This window comes from Oncorhynchus tshawytscha, linkage group LG04, assembly GCF_018296145.1.
Source record: "Oncorhynchus tshawytscha isolate Ot180627B linkage group LG04, Otsh_v2.0, whole genome shotgun sequence".
In the NCBI taxonomy this organism is placed as follows: Eukaryota; Metazoa; Chordata; class Actinopteri; order Salmoniformes; family Salmonidae; genus Oncorhynchus; species Oncorhynchus tshawytscha.
Window position 1 is genome coordinate 10,636,579 of NC_056432.1, and position 25,393 is coordinate 10,661,971.

The window sequence follows — 25,393 nt, forward strand, 5'->3', positions numbered from 1 at the left end:
TAGCCCAAAATGAGATTGGATTTGAAAATAATACTTTTATACCTTGATTATATTGAGACAAAAGTATTTTTTGATGTTTTGGCTCTGGGTTTGAAATTATACAATAAATATGAGGTTAAAGTGCAGAATGTCAGCTTTAATTTGAGAGCATTTTCATCCATATCGTGAACCGTTTAGATATTATAGCACTTTTTGTACATAGTCCCCCTATATTGGGCCAATTGAACTTATGTGTATTAAAGTAGTGGAAAGTGTTTGGTCTCATATTTATTGCACACAATGGGGCGGCAGGTAGCCTGGCGAGTAGGAGCATTGGGCCAGTAACCAAAAGGTTGCTGGATTGAATCCCCAAGCTGACAAAGTTAAAACCTATCATTCTGCCCCTGAGCAAGGCAGTTAACCCACTGTTCCCCGTGCACAGATGACGTGGATGTCACCTAAGGCAGCCCCCGCACCTCCCTGATTCAGAGGGGTTGGGTCAAATGTGGAAGACACATTTCAGTTGAATGCGTTCAGTTGTACAACTAACTAGGTATCTCCCTTTCCGATGACTACATCAAGATTGTGACTCTACACACTTGTTGGATGCATTTGCTGTTTGTTTTGGTTGTTTCAGATGATTTTGTGCACAATAGAAATGAATGGTAAATAATATATTTTGTCATTTTGTAGTGACTTTTATTGTAAATAAGAATATAATTAGTTTCTTAAAACTTCTTCATTAATGTGAATGCTACCATGATTACAGATAATCATGAATAAATTGTGATTAATCATGAGTGAGAAAGTTACAGACACACACATATCATACCGTCAAAAAATACTAGCCACCCCTGTTATTGTAATGGTGAGAGGTTAAAATGTCTTGGGGGTATGATATTTTTGTGTCTGTAACTTTCTCACTCATCATTATTCATGATTCATTCAGGACTATCTGTAATCATGGTAGCAGTGTCCGACAATCCATCAAACAGGCAAAGCGTCAATACAGGACAAGATGGAATCCTACTACACTGGCTCTGATGCTTATCGGCTGTGGCAGGGCTTGCAAATTATCACAAATTATATAGGGAAACCCAGCCGCAAACTGCCCAGGGACGCAAGCCTACTAGACAAGCTAAATGCCTTCTATGCTCGAGGCAAGCAACACTGAACCATGCATGACAGTAACAGCTGTTCAGGACGACTGTGTGATCATGCTCTCTATAGCCGATTTGAGTAAGACCTTTAAACAGGTTAACATTCAGACGGATTACCAGGACACGTACTGAGAGCAATGCGCTGACCAGCTGGCAAGTGTCTTCACTGACATTTTCAACCTCTGCCTGACCCCGCCTGTAATACGTACATGTTTCAAGCAGACCACCATAGTCCCTGTGCCCAAGAATGCCAAGGTAACCTGTGTAAATGACTATCGCCCCGTAGCACTCACGTCTGTAGACATGACATGCTTTGAAAGGCTGGTCATGGCTCACATCAACACCATTACCCAGACACCCTGGACCCACTCCAATTCACATATCTCACAATCTCTATTGCACTCCAGACTGCCCTTTTACACATGGATAAGAAGAACACCTATATGAGAATGCTGTTCATTGACTACAGCTCAGCATTCAACACAATAGTACCCTCCAAGCTCATCACTAAGCTAAGGACCCTGGAACTGAACACTTCCCTCTGAAACTGGTTCCTGGACATCCTGACGAGCCACCCCCAGGTATGCGTGCTTAGTCCCCTGTAGACCCAAGGATGTACTTCCTGTAGACAGCCTATACGGAGGTCAGAGACCTCAGAGACCTAGCAGTGTGGTGCCAGAACAACAACCACTCAGTCATTGTCCGCAAGAAAAACTAACTGATTGTAGACTACAGGAAATGGTGGGCCAAGCACACCCCCACTCACATTGACAGGGCTGTAGTGGAGTAGGTCAGAGCTTCAAGTTCCTTGGTGTCCAAATCAGTAAGGATCTAGCATGGTCCATACACAACAACACAGTTATGAAGAGATTTCCCCTCAGGAGGCTGAAAAGATTTGGCATAGGCCCTCAGATCCTCAAACATGTCTACAGCTGCACCATTGAGAGCATCTTGACTGGCTGCATCACAGCTTGGTATGGAAACTGCTCGGCATCCGACTGGAAGGAGCTACAGAGGGTAGTGCGTACAGCCCAGTACATCACTGGGGCCGAGCTCCCTGCCATCCAGGAACTCTGTACCAGGCGGTGTTAGAGGAAAGCCCAAAAAATTGTCAAAGACTCCAGCATCCTAGTCATAGACTGTTCACTCTGTTACCGCAACCACCGCAAGCGGTAATGATGAACCAGGTCTGGAACAAACAGGGAACAGCTTCTACCCCAAGACGTAAGACTACTAAATAGTTTGTTAAATAGTTAACCAAATAGCTACCCGGACTATCTGCATTGACCTCTTTTTGCACTAACTTTTTTGATTCATCACATACGCTGCTGCTACTGTTTACTATCTGTCACTTTATTCCTAGTTATTTGCACATATCTACCTCAATTACCTCGTACCCCTGCACATCGACTCAGAACGGGTACCCTGTGTGTATATACAGTGCCTTCAGAAAGTATTCACACCCCTTGAATTTTTCCACTTTTTGTTGTGTTACAGCCTGAATTTAAAATGAATTAAATGTAGAAAAAAACATTCACTGACCTACACACAATACCCCATAATGTCAAAGTGGAATGACACTAATCATATTTTATTATTAAAAATGAAAAGCTGAAATGTCGAGTCAAGTATTCAACCCCGTTGTTATGGCAAGCCTAAATAAGTTCAGGAGTAAAACTGTGCTGAAGAAGTCACATAATAAGTTGCATGGAATCTGTATGCATTAATAGTGTACCCCACACATGCAATTATCTGTAAGATCCCTGTTCGAGCAGTGAATTTTAAACACAGACTCAATGACAAAGACCAGGAGGTTTTCCAATGCCTCGCAAAGAAAGGGCACATATTGGTAGATGGGTATAAAAAAAGCACACTTTGAATATCCCTTTGAGCATGGTGAAGTTATTAATTACACTTTCAACACACCCAGTCACTACGAAGATACAAGCGTCCTTCCTAACTCAGTTGCCGGAGAGGAAGGAAACTGCTCAGGTATTTTATTGCCGTCTGTAGTAAAGCAGAAAATATGACATCTGTGGTATGAGATTGGGTTATGACGGAGAGAGAGAGACAGAGAGTGCTACGTCCTCTAAATAACTTTTTCCCTCAGTCCATCCTCATACTCATCCTTCTGCTACATCTCATCTCGCTCATCTCATCACTTCTATTCTCTCTCTTTTTCTTTTTTTCTTTTTCTTTTTTTCTGAAACAAATCCACAGTCCTCCATCTCACCTCTTTTATCAATCCGCCCACAGTGTCTACCAAGTCCTATCTATCTACTGTTCACACGTTCTGTTCCGACCCTGCTCTGCTGCTTCAGCTCCACTCTCCTCCTACAGGATTCACAAATCGTCCACAAAACTCAGTTTTGAACAATCATTTGTAATTTCATATCCAGATAGATCTCAGAGTAGGGCTGTTACGGTGACTGTATTACCGCCACACTGGCAGTAACAAGTCATGACCGCAGTCAAATTCCATGTGACCGTTTAGTCATGGTAACTAGGCTTCTCCAAGCTCTACATGCTACTGATGGTCATTAGTAGCCTACCTTCTCAACTTTCCTCATATTAAGCACATTGTTTCGCTTTACAACAGGAGCATAGCCTACCTGGTTGGCAAGGTGCATGATAATGGTCCATTCTAAATCAAAACTAATTTCACACATATTATTTAGTATATGTAAAGACAAGATTATATTAAGAATAGTCTAATGGGTGACAATATTAGCCTATCACTTGTGACTGATGTATTATCACCTGTGAATGATGCCCAGGGTGTACAGTAGGGCAAGAAACAGCGCATGCCTTTTTTTCTTTTGCGACTTTATCAGATCATAGTCACACATGTAGCCTATCCCACAGGCCTATATGTTTAGATAAGGTTTGTATCACAACTAAAGTGGCCAAATAACATATAAAAATTAAGCATATTAATCCGCTTTACAATCGGTGTAGAGAATAAATGGGATACACAGGTCGCGTTTGAGTTTCAAATTTGGGGAAGATAGTTTTCACCATAACAATACACCATTATAATAAAGCATTACATGCATTTGCGGTCACTTTTGAGAACAGTCTTTTCCCACTAATTGATTGCATTTTGGAACATTCACGCTTTTAGCATTGTTGCGCTTATAATGTGAAGAAATAGCCTAATAGCAGTGGTGTAAATTACTTCAGTAAAAATACTTTAAAGTACTACTTAAGTAGTTTTTTAGTCCATCTGTACTTTACTATTTCTATTTTTGACATCTTTTACTTCACTATATTCCTGAAGAAAATAATTTACTTTTTACTCCAGAAATCTTCCCTGACACCAAAAGTACTCATTACATTTTGAATGCTTAGCAGGACAGGGAAATGGTTCAATTCACACACTTATCAGGAGAACATCCCTGGTCATCCCTACTGCCTCTGATCTGGCGGACTCACTAAACCCAAATGCTTTGATGTTTGAGTGTTGGAGTGTGCCCCTGACTATCCTTAAATTTAAAAAACAAGAACAATTGTGCCATCTGATTTGCTTAATATAATGATTTTTAAATGATTTATACTTTTACTTTTGAGCAATTACATTTACTTTTGATAATTAAATATATTTAAATCCAAATACTTTTACTCAAGTGGTATTTTACTGGGTGACTTTCACTTTTTCTTGAGTAATTAAGGTATCTTTACTTTTACTCAAGTATGACAATTGGGTCCATTTTCCACCACTGCCTAATAGTTTATCAACATTTTAAGCTAAACTTTCTCATCTGTTGCATCAGCCTCATTGCTATTAAAAGTTTTTTTAATGCTAGTGGTTGTATTAATTTGGGATCTATCGAATCCCACAACTGTTCAGCATATATTTGGAATATTTATTACTTGCACAGAAGACGAAGTTGACCAATAGAATATGTCAACTTTTGTACTATGGGGGATAATAGATTGACATACGCTACTGCTTTTTGCTGTTCGTTACTCATCATGTTGGCTGACAAAAAGTAAACGTGGCCAGTTCCACTAACATCTTCAATATGCTCCTTGCCGTTGTGTCTCTGATGTTTCTGTCTTCACTTGTAGCCTACTTAGCTGCGAGAAGGACATGATCAAGTGATGGGCATTGGCTAATAAGAATTGAGATATCTGAGAGAGCCATGTATGTGAGTGAGAGGTGCTTCGGAGCAAGGCAGTTGGGAGAAGGGAATTACAATGATTATAATCAGCTTAAGGGCACAAATGCCACTTTGACTGCAAAACTCATGGATTTCTTAGGGGGCATTATGGCCACACAAGGGGGATGCCGACGAGAAATTCGAGGCCTGGTGAGAATATTATCAAGTGCTTGTATAATTGTGAATGAGAGACTGATGAAGTCTGTGCAGCCTGCGCGAAAAAAAAAAAAATCATGCCTTCATCATTAGAGTCATATCATGCACCCTTAGAATTGATTAAAAATCTAAACATATAGCCCAACGTTTGTATCACAACTAAAGTTGCATAAATAACTCTAAATTAAGAATATAGTTAACCTCTCAACACAGAATAGCTGCATGTGCACACTTCCTTGGAAATCATTTGTAGAAAATATCCTTTCTATTTTATTTATCTATGTTCAATTGTATTCTTCCTACAATATAATAATAAAAAATAATGCCACGGAATTATAAGCAAATCTTGTCCGCTAAATGAACTGGTGTAGGCCACAGCCATATCATGGCATAGCCAGATCAGGACCTAACATAAGGACAACTCAAGAGTATGTTCTTCTGAAATAGACTACATCATGTATATTTCGACCCGTCTAAAATAAAGAATGGATTCCCTGTGATGGTGTAGGGCTATATTAAATGGATTTATTATACTTTTTAAAATGTGGACGTTCCAAAGGTCCTCCTCAGTGTTTATTTTAATTAATGGTCAATTACCATGAGACCGGCAGTTATTTGATTGATAATCACCGGCCGACAAAATTTCATGACCGCCACAGCCCTGCCTCAGAGTATTATTACTTAAATATATGTATATTTCTTCTTGTCACTGTGCCAAGCCATTCAGCTTCATTGACTCAATGATCTATACTATAGATGGCATCTATAGATGCCAGAGCAAATAGCTATTAAGACAATCTATATGGCTCCTTCCTATAGGGCCCTTATCTGTAGATAGAGATAGATTGAAATGTGAATGAGGACTAAAGAGTGTAGAGATGCGAGAGCTCCACTTCCCAAACTCGACGAAATGGTAATCAAACTTTTATCAGATCACAGACCATCTAATTAAAAAATCACAGCCCCCTCCGCCCCCCCCCAAAAGCACATTACATAAATCGTGCAAGGTTTCCTGACTGAGGCAGCACATCCCTCCTCTTTAAAACAACAGGCCCCTGGGTGTGGAATTTAGGCTCTAATTATTCCAGTAATGACCCCAGAAGAGTCTACACATTAAAGATAATACATTGAAATTTATGGAAATCCTAATTAGCTGCATAGAAGTAGAACGGAGCAATCTGAGAAGGACTCATTAATGACATCTCATGCAAGTAGAAAAATAAAAGGGGGGTCTCTCTAACTCCCTCTCTCTCTCTCTCTCTCCCCCTCTCTCTCTCTCTCTGTATGTGTGTGAGATCGAGCAACGAGATGAGATTTTCTTGCAAAGCACAATTAACTATATCACTGCTAGGCATTCTGGAATCTGATTAGCCAAACGAGCTGTGGGGATTTACGCGTCATGACGATGAGACGGCAGAAAGAAGGCTTACTAAATGCTTATTAAAGACATGCGTGGGAGGTTGTGTTACTAACTGTTGACTCACACACACTCCCCCAGGTTAACTCTAGTCTTCTTTTAGCGTTGCACAGTGCACAAAGTTTAGTCTTCGTAAATCACCATAGCGTCCTCCATGGAGTCCTCGTAAAACAGTTACCTGCCACAGGTGACGTCACCTGCAGGATGATAGATCTGATTTGTGCCACACACAATAAAAAACGTAGGACCTCACTGGCCCCTGGAGGGGGGATGACAGACGCTCTATCTTTCCAAAAACAGCAGGCTGCCCGGTTTATACAGAGAGAAGAGTGGGATGATGACATTAAATCAACCTGGAAAACGGATTGGATTTGCATTTTTCGTTGATTTTACGTGGAATTCAACCAATCAAAACTAAACCTTGAACTGATGTCTGTGTCCAGTGGGACGGCTGCAAATTCCCACAGGGATTCATTTATATACACAGTCTGTCAACTGCAGTGTGAGGTCCTGAGCGGTGTGTGTGTGTGTGTGAGTGTGTGTGTGTGTGTGTGTGTGTGTGTGTGTGTGTGTGTGTGTGTGTGTGTGTGTGTGTGTGTGTGTGTGTGTGTGTGTGTATGTCTGGGTAAAGGTAAATCTATTGTATGTGTGCATGTCTTGTGCATCAGTATGTGTCTGTGCTCTGGAAACCAGCACAGGTCTGACAGATTGATAGTAAGCCAGAGAACACACGCACACGCACACGCACGCATACACACACACACACACACACACACACACACACACACACACACACACACACACACACACACACACACACACACACACACACACACACACACACACACACACACACACACACAGGTGCTGAGTTTAATTTCAATTTCACAAACATGTAATATGTCCTATAAATATGTCCTATATATATGTCCTATACCCACAAATACTGTATATCCAACATAACAGTTCCTGAATGGAAATGTATCCAACATAACAGTTCCTGAATGGAATGGAATCCAAAATAACAGATCCTGAATGGAAATGTATCCAACATAACAGTTCCTGAATGGAAATGTATCCAACATAACAGTTCCTCAATGGAAATGTAGCCAACATAACAGTTCCTCAATGGAAATGTATCCAACATAACAGTTCCTCAATGGAAATGAATCCAACATAACAGTTCCTCAATGGAAATGTATCCAACATAACAGTTCCTGAATGGAAATGTATCCAACATAACAGTTCCTCAATGGAATGGAATCCAACATAACAGTTCCTGAATGGAAATGTATCCAACATAACAGTTCCTGAATGGAAATGTATCCAACATAACAGATCCTGAATGGAATGGAATCCAACATAACAGTTCCTGAATGGAAATGTATCCAACATAACAGATCCTGAATGGAAATGTATCCAACATCAAGGTCTGTAACATAATGAGCATGTGGGTTGAAGAAACCACATTAACCAATAGTCTAGTCCCAATTAAATATCGTCCCTTCTTATTTTAACAACCCTGGCCTGTAAAACATTTCTGGTACTGTGTGACAGTTTTCACTCAATGATGAAGACAGAGGTGGTGTGGGAAAAGGATGAAGTTGCCCTTAAATGCTGATCTGGGGTCAGTTTAGAATTTCCCCCACTAATGGTTAGGGTTAGCATTAGAGGAATGGAAGCTGATCCTAGATCTGTACCTGGGGGAAACTTCAACCCGGAGTAGTGGTGTGGTACTTACTGGATAGAGTTCTCGATGCGGGTGATGGTGAGGAAGGCAGCCAGGTTGGCCGTGTAGGAGGAGATGACGATTAGAGCAAAGAGCCACCATACCCCCATCATCATCCTTGTGGCCAGGGTGGTATACGGAACTTCACCACCTGAAAATAAGACCAGGACAACAGAAACAAGAGGTTAATGTCAGCCAAATGTCAGGTGTGGTTGTGCATAATTAACGTTTTCTACAAGGAAGACATTTCACTTTTCACACACAAGACAACATACATTCAAGTCAGACTCTCCAGTGCGCGTGGACTGGACACAATATTTTTTCCAACTCTGTTTTCTTCCATTCTTCACATTTTCATAAGGAGACAGATGTGTGCTGTATGTAGAGTGAATATGTCCTCAGCCAGGCAGCTCAAACAAGGCTAAAGCACATCTGTTTTGTTCTCTGTATTGATGCAAAACCTTTCCTTGGCGCTGGAGGGGAGGGAAAGGGGAGTCTCTGCCTCGAAAAGACAGCCCCGGCTCCATGATGGATCTGTAGAACTGAAGCCTCGCCTTTATTGAAGCCTGTTCAAAATTAGCCTCATTTATCCTTGTAGCTCGCAGATCATTGTGCTCGCATGTGGAATAAGTGCCAGGCATTTCAATCCCTTCAGCAAAGACTTCATCAAATATTTGACACCCACTCTATCCAGTGCCGTCCTCTGGGTTTATCTGTCTTATGAAGGAAATGTTCAGTTGACATGAGCTCATATTGCCCGAAGGCTGTGTGTGTTCTGTTTAAATGTTGTTGCTATTGTAGAGTAGTTTAAATATTCTTAAATGTACCCCGATTTTCATTTTCATAGTTCATTTGCTTGAGTTTCTTAGAATATTCTTTAGTCATAAGATGAAGTAGGGGAGGAGAACAAACCCCTCTTTAATTTATTTAAAATAGAAATGAAACATCATGGTGAAGTTATTTAGTAATGTAAAAACAAAAAAACAGTACTTGCAAAAAATACTTTTGACAAATGTACATTCTCTTCTGACTCATAATACCCCTGTCTATGTTAACTTTATGTACTCTTGTCTGTATATTTCAGTTATTGTATTGTGTATTATTGTTCAATGAACAATAATAGTTTAAATGTTCTCAGTGCTTTGACTGTATGTTTGGTATTCATACAACACAAGTGATTGTTTTGTACTTAGAAAGGAGAAGGCCCACAAAGTCAAGTTCCTTATCATGTCTCTTCCTTGATAAAATACATGCTTTGGGTTTTTCCAATCGGGTGTTCTTGACTAAAATATTCTGACCCTGAAGAAGGCACAGTGATGCTGAAACATTGGTAATTTACCCAATAAATGACTGGGAGTTTATATATGGAGTGTCTCTATATTTTTTATAGTTTATAGTTTACCTCCACACACAAAAAAATGATTGGTGTGCGCCAGCTCATGTGTTTTACTTTACAAAAAGATTGACATTATTTATTTTCGAAATGTCCCCTGAACATCATGCTCCCAGTCCCCCGAATATCACACTCCCATAGTGCCCTGAAGATCATTCTCCCATAGTGCCCTGAAGATCATTCTCCCATAGTGCCCTGAAGATCATTCTCCCATAGTCCCCTGAAGATCATGCTCCCATAGTCCCCTGAAGATCATTCTCCCATAGTCCCCTGAAGATCATTCTCCCATAGTCTCCTGAATATCATTCTCCCATAGTCTCCTGAAGATCATGCTCCCATAGTCCCCTGAAGATCATTCTCCCATAGTCCCCTGAATATCATTCTCCCATAGTCTCCTGAAGATCATGCTCCCATAGTCCCCTGAAGATCATTCTCCCATAGTCCCCTGAAGATCATTCTCCCATAGTCCCCTGAAGATCATGCTCCCATAGTCCCCTGAAGATCATGCTCCCATAGTCCCCTGAAGATCATGCTCCCATAGTCCCCTGAAGATCATGCTCCCATAGTCTCCTGAATATCATTCTCCCATAGTCTCCTGAAGATCTTGCTCCCATAGTACCCTGAAGATCTTGCTCCATTGTCTTCTGAATGCTATTCATATCCTCTTGTTTCCATTTTGGTGGGACACAATATGATACATTCAATGGAACCCGTCCATCATTTCTGACATACACTAAAGGAATCATGAACCATATCTAGACAGTAACGTATACAGTCATAAATCACAGAAGTCCCCTCCAGTAGGGGCTTTCACATTAGGAAAAAGGGATGTGGATCAATCTGCTAGAGACGGCTTTTTAGAGCTTTTGAGTATGAAAGCATTTGTTACCTAGACAAAGCCATAACACTGGATGCCCATTCATTCAAAGCCAGCTGGTCTTGTTCCTTGGAGTTGGATGGATAATACCAGCGATTGGCATGCTGCTCACCTTTTTGCATAACAATGTCCATGTGTGACGTAATAGTGTTCGAAATAAAACCAATTCCGGATTGCTGTGTTGAGATTGTCTCAAGTCTGTTTAGCTAGCTAATCAGCAAGCTAGCATACCATTTGCTATGGCTAGGCGATTTGTAAACAGTGTGTGTTACTATAGCTACAGCCACTATAGCCAGACTGATGGGGTTCAAATAGGACAGCAAAAAGTTCACTGTTCCACGTAGGGAATCGATGTGAATGCAATCCATTTGGATCATAACGGTCTCTCGTGAATACCCCTTATGTTCACATGGCAAAAGAGTGCAGATATGCTTGTCCATTACATTAGCTTGAATAAAACCCAGATGGACAGCTCATCCTCGGCTGGGTGGGGATTATAACAGCGAGGGAGACTATTTGGTGGATTCTCAGTGTGAGTGAGAAAAGAGATAACTTCAGGGGAGAGCTAAGGCCTGCCAGGGAGAGAGAGATTGCAATGGCAGGAGGACGCAGTCATAGGATGTTGATCTTTCGAAAATGAGCCAGAGTGTAATGAAACTTCTATCGGGGAGTCCTGCGTCTCGGTTCAAAGCCACCCTGCTATGAACAGAAAATGAGCTGCTCCATTTTCACCAGGTTCTCCTTGTCTGCCTTTGATTTCCAGCCAGGCTAGAGCCAATGCTACTCCTCCCAGGTCTCTCTCTCTCGCTCTCCATGCATATACATGCACATAGATTCAAACAATTCATTCTGTAAACAGTATACATCTGTACAGAGAAAGAGAGAAATAATGAGAACACGTGGGGTGATTTGTTAAACTCAGCTCCAACCTAAAACACAGTGGAGGCGGCGATCAAAGTCATGCTCCTAATGCTTCAACATGTTTTCCCAGGCAACACCATTACCCTTCCTGCTTTTACCTCATTGTACACAGAGCTAGCTTGGAAAATATTTTCCCAAAGTGAGTCCAAGGAGAATGGCTGTTTTATGACGGTCACAATGCCAGTCAAGGAGTTCACATCGCACTAAAAAGCATCCTTTAAGGTCAGCCGCACAGTCCTGACCGTGCAGACAGGACACTCATCCCAAAGTGGATTTCCAATCGAAGGGGAAAAGCCATGAAACACTGTGAAGAGCCTTTCATGGCTGTTGGAATGCTTGTAACTATATCTAAAGGTGAATGGGGAGGCCATTATGATGCTAACTCTGAATGGAGAAGCCATTCTGCTTCTAACTCTGATTGGAGATGCCATTCTGCTCCTAACTCTCCTAACTCTGACTGGAGATGCCATTCTTCTCCTAACCCTCCTAACTCTGACTGGAGATGCCATTCTTCTCCTAACTCTGACTGGAGATGCCATTCTGCTCCTAACTCTCCTAACTCTGACTGGAGATGCCATTCTGCTCCTAACCCTCCTAACTCTGACTGGAGATGCCATTCTTCTCCTAACTCTCCTAACTTTGACTGGAGATGCCATTCTGCTCCTAACTCTCCTAACTCTGACTGGAGATGCCATTCTTCTCCTAACTCTCCTAACTCTGACTGGAGATGCCATTCTGCTCCTAACTCTCCTAACTCTGACTGGAGATGCCATTCTGCTCCTAACTCTCCTAACTCTGACTGGAGATGCCATTCTTCTCCTAACTCTCCTAACTCTGACTGGAGATGCCATTATGCTGCTAACTCTGAATGGAGAAGCCATTCTGCTTCTAACTCTGATTGGAGATGCCATTCTGCTCCTAACTCTCCTAACTCTGACTGGAGATGCCATTCTTCTCCTAACTCTCCTAACTCTGACTGGAGATGCCATTCTTCTCCTAACTCTGACTGGAGATGCCATTCTGCTCCTACCTCTCCCAACTCTGACTGGAGATGCCATTCTGCTCCTAACTCTCCCAACTCTGATTGGAGATGCCATTCTGCTCCTAACCCTCCTAACTCTGACTGGAGATGCCATTCTGCTCCTAACTCTCCTAACTCTGACTGGAGATGCCATTCTGCTCCTAACTCTCCTAACTCTGACTGGAGATGCCATTCTGCTCCTAACTCTCCTAACTCTGACTGGAGATGCCATTCTGCTCCTAACTCTCCTAACTCTGACTGGAGATGCCATTCTGCTCCTAACTCTCCTAACTCTGACTGGAGATGCCATTCTCTCCTAACTCCTAACTCTGACTGGAGATGCCATTCTGCTCCTAACTCTCCTAACTCTGACTGGAGATGCCATTCTTCTCCTAACTCTCCCTAACTCTGACTGGAGATGCCATTATGCTCCTAACTCTGACTGGAGATGCCATTCTGCTCCTAACTCTAACTCTGATTGGAGATGCCATTCTGCTCCTAACTCTCCTAACTCTGACTGGAGATGCCATTCTTCTAACTCTGACTAACTCTCCTAACTCTGACTGGAGATGCCATTCTGCTCCTAACTCTGACTGGAGATGCCATTCTGCTCCTACCTCTCCCAACTCTGACTGGAGATGCCATTCTGCTCCTAACTCTCCCAACTCTGATTGGAGATGCCATTCTGCTCCTAACCCTCCTAACTCTGACTGGAGATGCCATTCTGCTCCTAACTCTCCTAACTCTGACTGGAGATGCCATTCTTCTCCTAACTCTCCTAACTCTGACTGGAGATGCCATTATGCTGCTAACTCTGAATGGAGAAGCCATTCTGCTTCTAACTCTGATTGGAGATGCCATTCTGCTCCTAACTCTCCTAACTCTGACTGGAGATGCCATTCTTCTCCTAACTCTCCTAACTCTGACTGGAGATGCCATTCTTCTCCTAACTCTGACTGGAGATGCCATTCTTCTCCTAACTCTCCTAACTCTGACTGGAGATGCCATTCTTCTCCTAACTCTGACTGGAGATGCCATTCTGCTCCTAACTCTCCCAACTCTGACTGGAGATGCCATTCTGCTCCTAACTCTCCTAACTCTGATTGGAGATGCCATTCTGCTCCTAACTCTCCTAACTCTGACTGGAGATGCCATTCTGCTCCTAACTCTCCTAACTCTGACTGGAGATGCCATTCTTCTCCTAACTCTCCTAACTCTGACTGGAGATGCCATTCTGCTCCTAACTCTCCTAACTCTGATGGAGATGCCATTCTTCTCCTAACTCTGACTGGAGATGCCATTCTGCTCCTAACTCTCCTAACTCTGACTGGAGATGCCATTCTTCTCCTAACTCTGACTGGAGATGCCATTCTGCTCCTAACTCTGACTGGAGATGCCATTCTTCTCCTAACTCTGACTGGAGATGCCATTCTGCTCCTACCCTAACTCTGACTGGAGATGCCATTCTTCTCCTAACTCTCCCAACTCTGATTGGAGATGCCATTCTGCTCCTAACCCTCCTAACTCTGACTGGAGATGCCATTCTGCTCCTAACTCTGACTGGAGATGCCATTCTGCTCCTAACTCTGACTGGAGATGCCATTCTGCTCCTAACTCTGACTGGAGATGCCATTCTTTCTAACTCTCCTAACTCTGAATGGAGATGCCATTCTTCTCCTAACTCTCCTAACTCTGACTGGAGATGCCATTCTGCTCCTAACTCTGACTGGAGATGCCATTCTTCTCCTAACTCTCCTAACTCTGAATGGAGATGCCATTCTTCTCCTAACTCTCCTAACTCTGACTGTAGATGCCATTCTGCTCCTAACTCTGACTGGAGATGCCATTCTGCTCCTAACTCTCCTAACTCTGACTGGAGATGCCATTCTGCTCCTAACTCTCCTAACTCTGACTGGAGATGCCATTCTGCTCCTAACTCTCCTAACTCTGACTGGAGATGCCATTCTGCTCCTAACTCTGACTGGAGATGCCATTCCTAACTCCTAACTCTGACTGGAGATGCCATTCTGCTCCTAACTCTCCTAACTCTGACTGGAGATGCCATTCTGCTCCTAACTCTCCTAACTCTGACTGGAGATGCCATTCTTCTCCTAACTCTCCTAACTCTGACTGGAGATGCCATTCTGCTCCTAACTCTCCTAACTCTGACTGGAGATGCCATTCTGCTCCTAACTCTCCTAACTCTGACTGGAGATGCCATTCTGCTCCTAACTCTCCTAACTCTGACTGGAGATGCCATTCTGCTCCTAACTCTCCTAACTCTGACTGGAGATGCCATTCTTCTCCTAACTCCTAACTCTGACTGGAGATGCCATTCTTCTCCTAACTCTCCTAACTCTGACTGGAGATGCCATTTGCTCCTAACTCTCCTAACTCTGACTGGAGATGCCATTCTGCTCCTAACTCTCCTAACTCTGACTGGAGATGCCATTCTGCTCCTAACTCTCCTAACTCTGACTGGAGATGCCATTCTTCTCCTAACTCTGACTGGAGATGCCATTCTGCTCCTAACTCTCCTAACTCTGACTGGAGATGCCATTCTTCTCCTAACTCTGACTGGAGATGCCATTCTGCTCCTAACTCTCCTAACTCTGACTGGAGATGCCATTCTTCTCCTAACTCTGGAGATGCCATTCTGCTCCTAACTCTCCTAACTCTGACTGGAGATGCCATTCTTCTCCTAACTCTGACTGGAGATGCCATTCTTCTCCTACCTCTCCTAACTCTGACTGGAGATGCCATTCTTCTCCTAACTCTGACTGGAGATGCCATTCTTCTCCTAACTCTGACTGGAGATGCCATTCTTCTCCTACCTCTCCTAACTCTGACTGGAGATGCCATTCTTCTCCTAACTCTGACTGGAGATGCCATTCTGCTCCTAACTCTCCTAACTCTGACTGGAGATGCCATTCTGCTCCTAACTCTCCTAACTCTGACTGGAGGGGAAGAAAAGGCTAATTTAAAAAAAGAAAAGAAAAGACCACGTAGTCATGTTGTTCAGGCCTGGAACACCACAACACTACAATAGTAGTCATAGTGTTCAGGCCTGGAACACCACAACACTACATTAGTAGTCATAGTGTTCAGGCCTGGAACACCACAACCCTACATTAGTAGTCATGTTGTTCAGGCCTGGAACACCACAACACTACATTAGTAGTCATAGTGTTCAGGCCTGGAACACCACAACACTACATTAGTAGTCATAGTGTTCAGGCCTGGAACACCACAACACTACATTATTAGTCATAGTGTTCATGTTGTTCAGGACTGGAACACCACAACACTACATTAGTAGTCATGTTGTTCAGTGTTCGGGACTGGAACACCACAACACTACATTAGTAGTCATAGTGTTCAGGCATTAGTAGTCATAGTGTTCAGGCCTGGAACACCACAACACTACATTAGTAGTCATAGTGTTCAGGCCTGGAACACCACAACACTACATTAGTAGTCATAGTGTTCAGGCCTGGAACACCACAACACTACATTAGTAGTCATAGTGTTCAGGCCTGGAACACCACAACACTACATTATTAGTCATAGTGTTCAGGACTGGAACACCACAACACTACATTAGTAGTCATAGTGTTCAGGACTGGAACACCACAACACTACATTAGTAGTCATAGTGTTCAGGCCTGGAACACCACAACACTACATTATTAGTCATAGTGTTCAGGACTGGAACACCACAACACTACATTAGTAGTCATAGTGTTCAGGCCTGGAACACCACAACACTACATTAGTAGTCATGTTGTTCAGGCCTGGAACACCACAACACTACATTAGTAGTCATGTTGTTCAGGACTGGAACACCACAACACTACATTAGTAGTCATAGTGTTCAGGACTGGAACACCACAGTGCCATCCCAGGTGAACTGTATGGAGAGATACATGGGATGATTATCATTGTGGTAGGTAGGACCTCATAACTTTTTTTTCAGAAGCATTTGTTAACATGATATCGCCTCCTGTAATGTAACATTTATGAGTGTGATTGTCATTCAGTATAATTACAGACGTGTGATAATATGAAGTGAGATCATTACAGATGTGTGATAATATGAAGTGAGATAATTACAGACGTGTGATAATATGAAGTGAGATCATTACAGATGTGTGATAGTATGAAGTGAGATAATTACAGACGTGTGATAATATGAAGTGAGATAATTACAGACGTTTGATAATATGAAGTGAGATAATTACAGATGTGTGATAGTATGAAGTGAGATAAGTACAGACGTTTGATAATATGAAGTGAGATAATTACAGACGTGTGATAATATGAAGTGAGATAATTACAGACGTGTGATAATATGAAGTAACCCAAAATGACCACTACATGTAATTTTATAAAATCCCCCCCAAAACTTGAAAGTTACCAAAATTCTGGAAGTTTACTGGTAGACTTCTAACGTTTCCAGTAATATACCCTCCCTTTGCAACTCTATCTGCACTTGACATCTGCCATGGAAAGAATGATTCTTATACAATTCCTCTGCTTCTCAAGTATATGTGACAACTACATCGACACTACCTTCACAATATCATTGATGCTGTTACTGTATATACAAGCTTTCTTTACGGTTTTATGTTTAACAGAAAGGTTAGCCTCATAAAGAGAGAACACATTATTAGTTTTTATGCAAGTCAAAAAAAGAATGATCTCTCACTGTGCAATTTGCCTTAATTCTGCTTTGAGTGAAATTAGCAGGAACAGAGCATAATAGAACAGAACATTAATAAAATATACAAGCACTGGTTGCTTTGACACAGGAAATATCTTCCCTCTCCAATTCTGACACTCAGCAGTTAAAGTCAACTTCAAAAAAATGCTTTAATGCTACTGGTGCAGAACATTCAAAGGTTTATAGTAGTTACCTTGTAAAGCTTTAAATCTCAGAGGCGCCTGGAGAGCCTGAGATTGTAGTTCCTGATGAGTGCTGTTAGGTTTATTTATTTATTTCCTTTCTTTTCAAGAGTGCCCTGGTGATAAATAACTTAAGGAAAACACGCCGGCCGAGCTGGGGACTTCCTCTGCATGTCACCTTTATTTTCCTGGCACCAAGCCAAACCGGCGGGTTCCGTGTGATTGCAATTTATTCAACCCATCAAGTATCCCATTATGAGGCTAGCTGCCAAATAACGCCATCAATTTGCATACAGTTTACGCTTGAAGCCCGGTTCTCGCTCTCAAAGTGCTATCTCACCACGCAGCCACCCTGGACATTTCAACTGTGGTAAATCATCTAAATAAAGAAATAAAGGATAAAGGACGAGTCAGAGGTGATCTCGTCAGTCGCAGCTGCCAGGACGGAAGCACATGGGTTTCCTGGCACGAGAATCGAGCCGATAACGTCGGGACACGTCCCACAGTCGCCAAAGGGAGCTATCGAATCTGTATAATCTGCAGTGGAAGCAGCACCTCATCCTGAGCCAAGATTACCTCTTTTCCATGGCGCTAATTTACTGTCAAGTGGGTTTATGCTGGTGGTTGTGTGTCGGCCTCTGTGTGTCTAAGATTGAGTACTATAATAGGTATTACATGTATTACCAAGGACCGACAAAAAAAGCTATATTTCATTATTATACTACTGAACATGCTGTAGTACTTGTTCACATTATGATAATGTCCGGTTTCACCTTTGATCCAAACAAAAAGCTATCGCTCTCATCGAGGTTGGGCCTGGCTGCATCATTGTAAGTAGTGAGGAGGGGGTGAATGTTGTGGAATTAGCCTGTTTGAATGTTGTGGCAGCCATTCATATGAGAGGTAATCTATTCCTCGATAAATGTGTCACAGCATCGCTAGGCCCCAAGAGTTATTACTTTCATCAGATTCCCCGACTTCAGGAAGTAATGTGCAGAAGAAAGGAAATGAATGTTGTTTTGCAATATATGTTTGTTCAATTCACACCACATCGCGACGGCAAGGTGCTTTCTTGTCTCATTCACTGAGAAACCATTTTAGCACCCTGTAAAGCAAATTCCTTTTTTAAAAGATAACCTGCCTCCTCAGAGATGGTATCAGGGGCAAATCAATTTGAAAGCCATCAAATGACTTCCTGGCACTGCTCTGTGATACAGGTCATGTCTAAACACTGACATTTGGAAAGTATTCAAACCCCTTGACTTTTTCCACATTTTGTTACGTTACAGCCTTATTCTAAAATAGATTAAATTGTTTTTTCCCCCTCATGAATCTACGCATAATATCCTATAATGACAAAGCATAAACAGGTGTTAAGACATTTTTCCAAATTGAAAAAAAAAAAACTGGAATATCACATTTACATAAGTATTCATACCCTTTACTCAGTACTTTGTTGAAGCCCTTTTGGCAGCGATTACAGCCTCTCGGCGTCTTGGGTATAACGCTGCAAGCTTTGCTTCTTCCAGACAAGACGCTTGGCATTCAGGACAAAGAGATGAATCTTGGTTTCATCAGACCAGATAATCTTGTTTCTCATGATCTGAGAGTCCTTTAGGAGCCTTTTGGCAAACTCCAAGCAGGCTGTCATGTGCCTTTTACTGGTCACTCTACCATAAAGGCCTGATTGGTGGAGTGCTGTAGAGATGGTTGTCCTTCTGGAAAGTTCTCCCATTTTCCACAGAGGAACTCTGGACCTCTGTCAGAGTGACCATCAGGTTCCGGGTGGCCAGCTCTAGGAAGAGTATTGGTGGTTCCAAACTTCTTCCATTTAAGAATGATGGAAGCATTGTGTTCTTGGGGACCTTTAATGCTGCATTAATGTTTTGGTACCCATCCCCAGATCTGTTCCTCGACACAATCCTGTCTCGGAGCTCTATGGACAATTCCTTCGACCTACTGGCTTGGTGTTTGCTCTGGCATGCACTGTCAACTGTGGGACCTTATATAGAAAGTTGTATGCCTTTCCAAATCATGTCCAATCTATTGAATTTACCACAGGTGAATTCACAGACTCCAATCAAGTTGTAGAAACATCTCAAGGATGATCAATGGAAACAGGATGCACCTGAGCTCAATTTCGAGTCTTATAGCAAATATACTGAGGTAAATACGTTTAAAAAAAAAAATATTTAAAAAAAAAAGTTTTATTTTTTAAATCCAGAACCCTGTTTTTGCTTTGTCATTATCAGTGTAGTGCGTGCAAATTGATGAGGGATTTAAATTTTTTTTTTTTTTTTAGAATGTAACGTAACAAAATTTGGAACAGGGAAGGGGTCTGAATACTTTCTGAATGCACTTTATACAGTGCCTTGCAAACGTATTAATTATCCCCCTTGATGTTTTTCCTATTTTGCTGCCTTACAACCTGTAATTTAAATGGATTTGTATTTGTATTTCATGCAATGGACATACACAAAATAGTCCAAATTGGTGAAGTGAAAAAAAACAACAACAAAAAACGCAAAAGTGGTGTGTTCACCCCCTTTGCTATGAAGTCCCTGAATAAGATCTGGTGCAACCAATTACCTTCAGATGTCACATTATTCGTTAAACAATTAGTTAGAGTCTGCAACACCATTAAGCAAGGGGCACCACCAACCAACCGGCACCATGAAGACCAAGGAGCTCGCCAAACAGGTCAGGGACAAAGTTGTGGAGAAGTACAGATCAGGGTTGGGTTATAAAAAAATATTTAAAAAATTGAACATCCTACAGAGCACCATTAAATCCATTATAAAAAAATGGAAAGAATATGGCACCACAACAAACCTGCCAAGAGAGGGCTGCCCACCAAAACTCACGGACCAGGCAAGGAGGTCATTAATCAGAGAGGCAACAAAGATACGAAAGAAAACCCTGAAGTAGCAGCAAAGCTCCACAGCGGAGACTGGAGTATCTGTCCATAGGACCACTTTAAGCCATACACTCCAAAGAGCTGGGCTTTACAGAAGGGTGGCCAGAAAAAAAGCCATTGCTTAAATAAAGAAATAAGCAAACTTGACTAAAATTGAGCCTTTTGGCCATCAAGGAAAACTCTATGTCTGGCGCAAATCCAACACCTCTCATCACCCCGAGAACACCCCAAGAACACCATCCCCTCATCGGCAGGGACTGGGAAACTGGTCAGAATTGAAGGAATGATGTAAATACAAAATACAGAAACCTGTTTCAGTCTTCCAGAGATTTGAGACTGGGACGGAGGTTCACCTTCCAGCAGGACAATGACCCTATGCATACTGCTAAAGCAACACTTGAGTGGTTTAAGGGGAAACATTTAAATGTCTTGGAATGGCCTAGTCAAAGCCCAGACCTCAATCAAATTGAGAATCTGTGGTATGACTTAAAGATTGCTGTACACCAGCGGAACCCATCCAACTTGAAGGAGTTGGAGCAGTTTAGCCTTAAAGAATGGTTAAAAGTCCCAGAGGCTAGATGTGCCAAGCTTATAGAGACATAACCCAAGAGACTTGCAGCTGTAATTGCTGCAAAAAGTGGCTCTACAAAGTATTGACTTTGGGGGGGTGAATAGATATGCACGCTCAAGTTTTCATTTTTTGGTCTTATTTCTTTGTTTTACAATAATAAATATTTTGCATCTTCAAAGTGGTAGGCATGTTGTGTAAATCAAATTATACAAATCCCCCCAAAATCTATTTTAACTCCAGGTTGTAAGGCAACAAAATAGGAAAAATGCCAAGGGGGTTGAATACTTTTGCAAGTCACTGTACAGTATGACTGGAGGGGAATGACGAAGCAGTTTTCAATATAATGGAGGAGACATATGGGCTTCCGCACACACAGCTAAGAAACAAATTCACACAACACACACAGCTAAAAGCTCCCGCAAGACAAACTCAAACAACTAAACACACACACAGCTAAGAGCTCCCGCGAGACAAACTCACACAACTAAACACACACACAGCTAAGAGCTCCCGCAAGACAAACTCACACAACTAAACACAAACACAGCTAAGAGCTCCCGCGAGACAAACTCACACAACTAAACACACACAGCTAAGAGCTCCCGCAAGACAAACTCACACAACTAAACACACACAGCTAAGAGCTCCCGCAAGACAAACTCACACAGCTAAGAGCTCCCGCTTGACAAACTCACACAACTAAACACACACACCTAAGAGCTCCCGCGAGACAAACTCACACAACTAAACACACACAGCTAAGAGCTCCCGCAAGACAAACTCACACAGCTAAGAGATCCCGCAAGACAAACTCATACAACTCAACACACACACAGCTAAGAGCTCCCGCAAGACAAACTCACACAACTAAACACACACAAGAATGCCCCCCACACACAAACACACATATAACAAACATATAGCTGGGGTAAACAGTGTGATCACATTACAACTGAATTATCATAGTCATTCATGCATCGCTCAGACGTGTCTCATCTCGACGTGTGACTCTGGAAGAGTATAAAGGATGGAGAGCATCTCAGCTTCAGCATCAGAGCTAGGATGTATCCCAAATGGCACCCTATTTTATTTAGAGTGCACTACTTTTTGACCAGGGCCAATAGGGCTATGTTAAAAGTAGTGCACTATATAGGGAATAGGGTGTCAATTGGGATGCACAACCCTACTGTCATAATGAGTCATGTTCACAACATGACTGACTCAACATCCAATCAACAGACAGCCAGAAAAACAGATATTAACAAACATACTCAACAGAAGTAGCAGGATGGCACTGACAGACATAGTTTCCCTGTTCCTAGCTCCTATCCAACGTTGCAGTATATATACAGAGAGAGATTTTATTTCTTGCATTATTTCCTCAGAATGTTTCTTGCATTATTATTTCAGCCGAAAATAACTGGATATTAGGTTGGCGATCACTCAACTGCATTTCGACCAGAAATGTGACTTTCCTGAATTGGATCCTTTGTTTGTACCCCCCGAGGAAATTTCCCTCTTCCCAGGGGCTGCTCTTAGACTCCGTCGGTGGAGAAGAGGAATACGGAGTGGGTTTTTAGTCCGACTCGGGAGCGTTGCATACCATCCACCGCCTCCGAGCATATTACTCTCTAATGTTCAGTCCCTGGATAATAAAGTAGGCGAGCTCAGAACGAGAATCTCCTTCCAGAGATACATCAGGGAGTCATCCTATATAACTATCGCTGTACACACCTTTTCTATTCATATACTGTCCATACTGTCTATACACACCATCATATACATATATATTTATAATTAGGAGTCTGACATTACCCGTCTTGATATTTCTTAATTCCTTTGTTTGAAGTTTTGGGATTTGTGTGTATTATTTTGTATTGTTAGGTATTATTACTGCACTGTTGGAGCTAGAATCAGAAGCATTTCGCAGCACCTGCGCTAACATCTGAAAAATATGTGTATGCGACCGATAACATTTTATTTTATTTGGCATATTCTAACAGACATACAGTACTTAAAAAATAAATATTCAAATATACATATTCAAATGGCCCTCTTTCACCCAGCTTGATCTGCAGTAAACCAGTCTCATACGTAAAAAGTCAACTCAATTTGACATTGAGAACGAATAAAATGATTGAAATTCAAATGATTCAATACTTGGGTTTCCAATTGAGACATTTCATCTAGAGTTAGTCCCTGCAATGCAGACTGGGGAGATATTAGACTAATTTCACATGGAAGGAACAGAGTTAATGTTTCACCCCTAGAAATAGAATGAATAGACAGGATATCTCCATTCAAGTTTACCAGTCAAATTGCCAGCGTCAGAGGTTCCAAGCCCATTCTATTCATTATATGTCTATGGTTTCACCACTGATAAGGTCTTAAGCCTGGTGAATGAAACCATTCCTGAAACAGTTGATGGTCACAGGAGGAAGTTATACCTGCAGGGTTCACTGTATAACTGCCTAACATACTTCCTGACATTTTCACACCTTTTTGATTGCTTGATTCCATGAACATATGACAGAATTACATCGCACTGCTTCCAGGAACAGACAGGAAATAGTTAGACTCTAACGAGTAATGTATCGCTGAAAGGAGTGTTTGATTCCAAGAACATATCGTAGGACATGACTTCACACTATTTCTGAGAACATAGGGGAAACCCTCGGGGCAAAAATCTGACATGACATCAAATTTAACACCTAATTTTGGTGGCTATTTAAATGAGTCCTCCACAAACTGTAATTCAACTTGAAATAAACCAACCCTTGACATCCTGGTGTTAATTTGTCGTTGAAATCTGGTTAAAATGAGTTTATGTTGACCCGTTTTGGTGAATTCAATCAAAAAGCTTTGTGATTTCCGTCTGCAAATGAAAAATGCTCTATAAATGTAATTGACTATTATCATCATAACAAAATCCACTGACGTTCAACATCATCGTGTTGAAAAAACATGTTGATAGAACGTTGATTCAACATACTTGCCAGAGAAGATAAGTATATTTGTATTAATAAAACAAATTAATAAAACAAAATAAAACAAATTCATTTACATGTGCAGATGTTGATGAGGCAATAGAAGTGTACTATAACACTTTTACATTCCTTATCGCACACCATTTAAGTGAAGGGTGCTGTTAGAAGTCAAAGGCTGTCTTTAGCATGGTAGTCTTTAGCATGGCTGTCTTTAGCAGGGCTGTCTTTAGTATGTCTGTCTTTAGCATGTCTGTCTTTAGCATGGCTGTCTTTAGCATGGCTGCCTTTAGCATGGCTGCCTTTAGCATGGCTGTCTTTAGTATGGCTGTCTTTAGTATGGCTGTCTTTAGCATGGCTGTCTTTAGCATGGCTGTCTTTAGTATGGCTGTCTTTAGCATGGCTGTCTTTAGTAGGGCTGTCTTTTAGTATGGCTGTCTTTAGCATGTCTGTCTTTAGCATGGCTGTCTTTAGTAGGGCTGTCTTTAGTATGGCTGTCTTTAGTATGGCTGTTTTCAGCATGGCTGTCTTTAGTATGGTTGTCTTTAGTATGGCTGTCTTTAGCATGGCTGGCTTTAGCATGGCTGTCTTTAGTAGGGCTGTCTTTAGTAGGGCTGTCTTTAGTATGGCTGTCTTTAGTATGGCTGTCTTTAGTATGGCTGTTTTTAGCATGGCTGTCTTTAGTAGGGCTGTCTTTAGTATGGCTGTCTTTAGCATGGCTGTCTTTAGCAAGGCTGTCTTTAGTAGGGCTGTCTTTAGTATGGCTGTCTTTAGTATGGCTGTCTTTAGTATGGTTGTTTTCAGCATGGCTGTCTTTAGTAGGGCTGTCTTTAGTAGGGCTGTCTTTAGTAGGGCTGTCTTTAGTATGGCTGTCTTTAGTAAAGGGAGCTGGTGTGATTCCCTGTCTGGCTGCCGCATGTGGAGGTGGAAGATAAACTCCCGGGATCACAATTCTATGGAAAACACTAATTTTCTTTTTGAATCACATCATCAAAATCCCTCTGATGTTGAAAGGGGAAAATAACAGAATCAGTGAATCCTTCCAGCTTAATTACTTGGTTTGTTTCCCCTCCATCTTGAAATTAATCAAATATTTTGTATAATTTCAGGCTTTATAACAATGGGGGGATTCGGACCCAGTTTTCCCGCTGTTGATAAGGCTGCTCGAATGAATACACACTCAGTGGCCAGTTAATTAGG

At 41.8% G+C, this 25,393-nt stretch overlaps 1 protein-coding gene across 2 annotated transcripts in view; it reads right to left on the reverse strand.

The window, feature by feature from the left end:
* LOC112249431 (glutamate receptor ionotropic, delta-2) overlaps positions 1-25,393 on the reverse strand; it is a 724,520-nt gene that overhangs the window by 114,787 nt on the left and 584,340 nt on the right. For both annotated transcript variants that reach the window (XR_006083189.1, XM_042320306.1), the window contains exon 12: positions 8,617-8,755. Coding sequence is in view for 1 of the 2 variants with exons in the window: in XM_042320306.1 (XP_042176240.1) it covers positions 8,617-8,755 (139 nt within the window). In the remaining variant the exon portion in view is untranslated. The remainder of the gene's footprint in view (positions 1-8,616; positions 8,756-25,393) is intronic.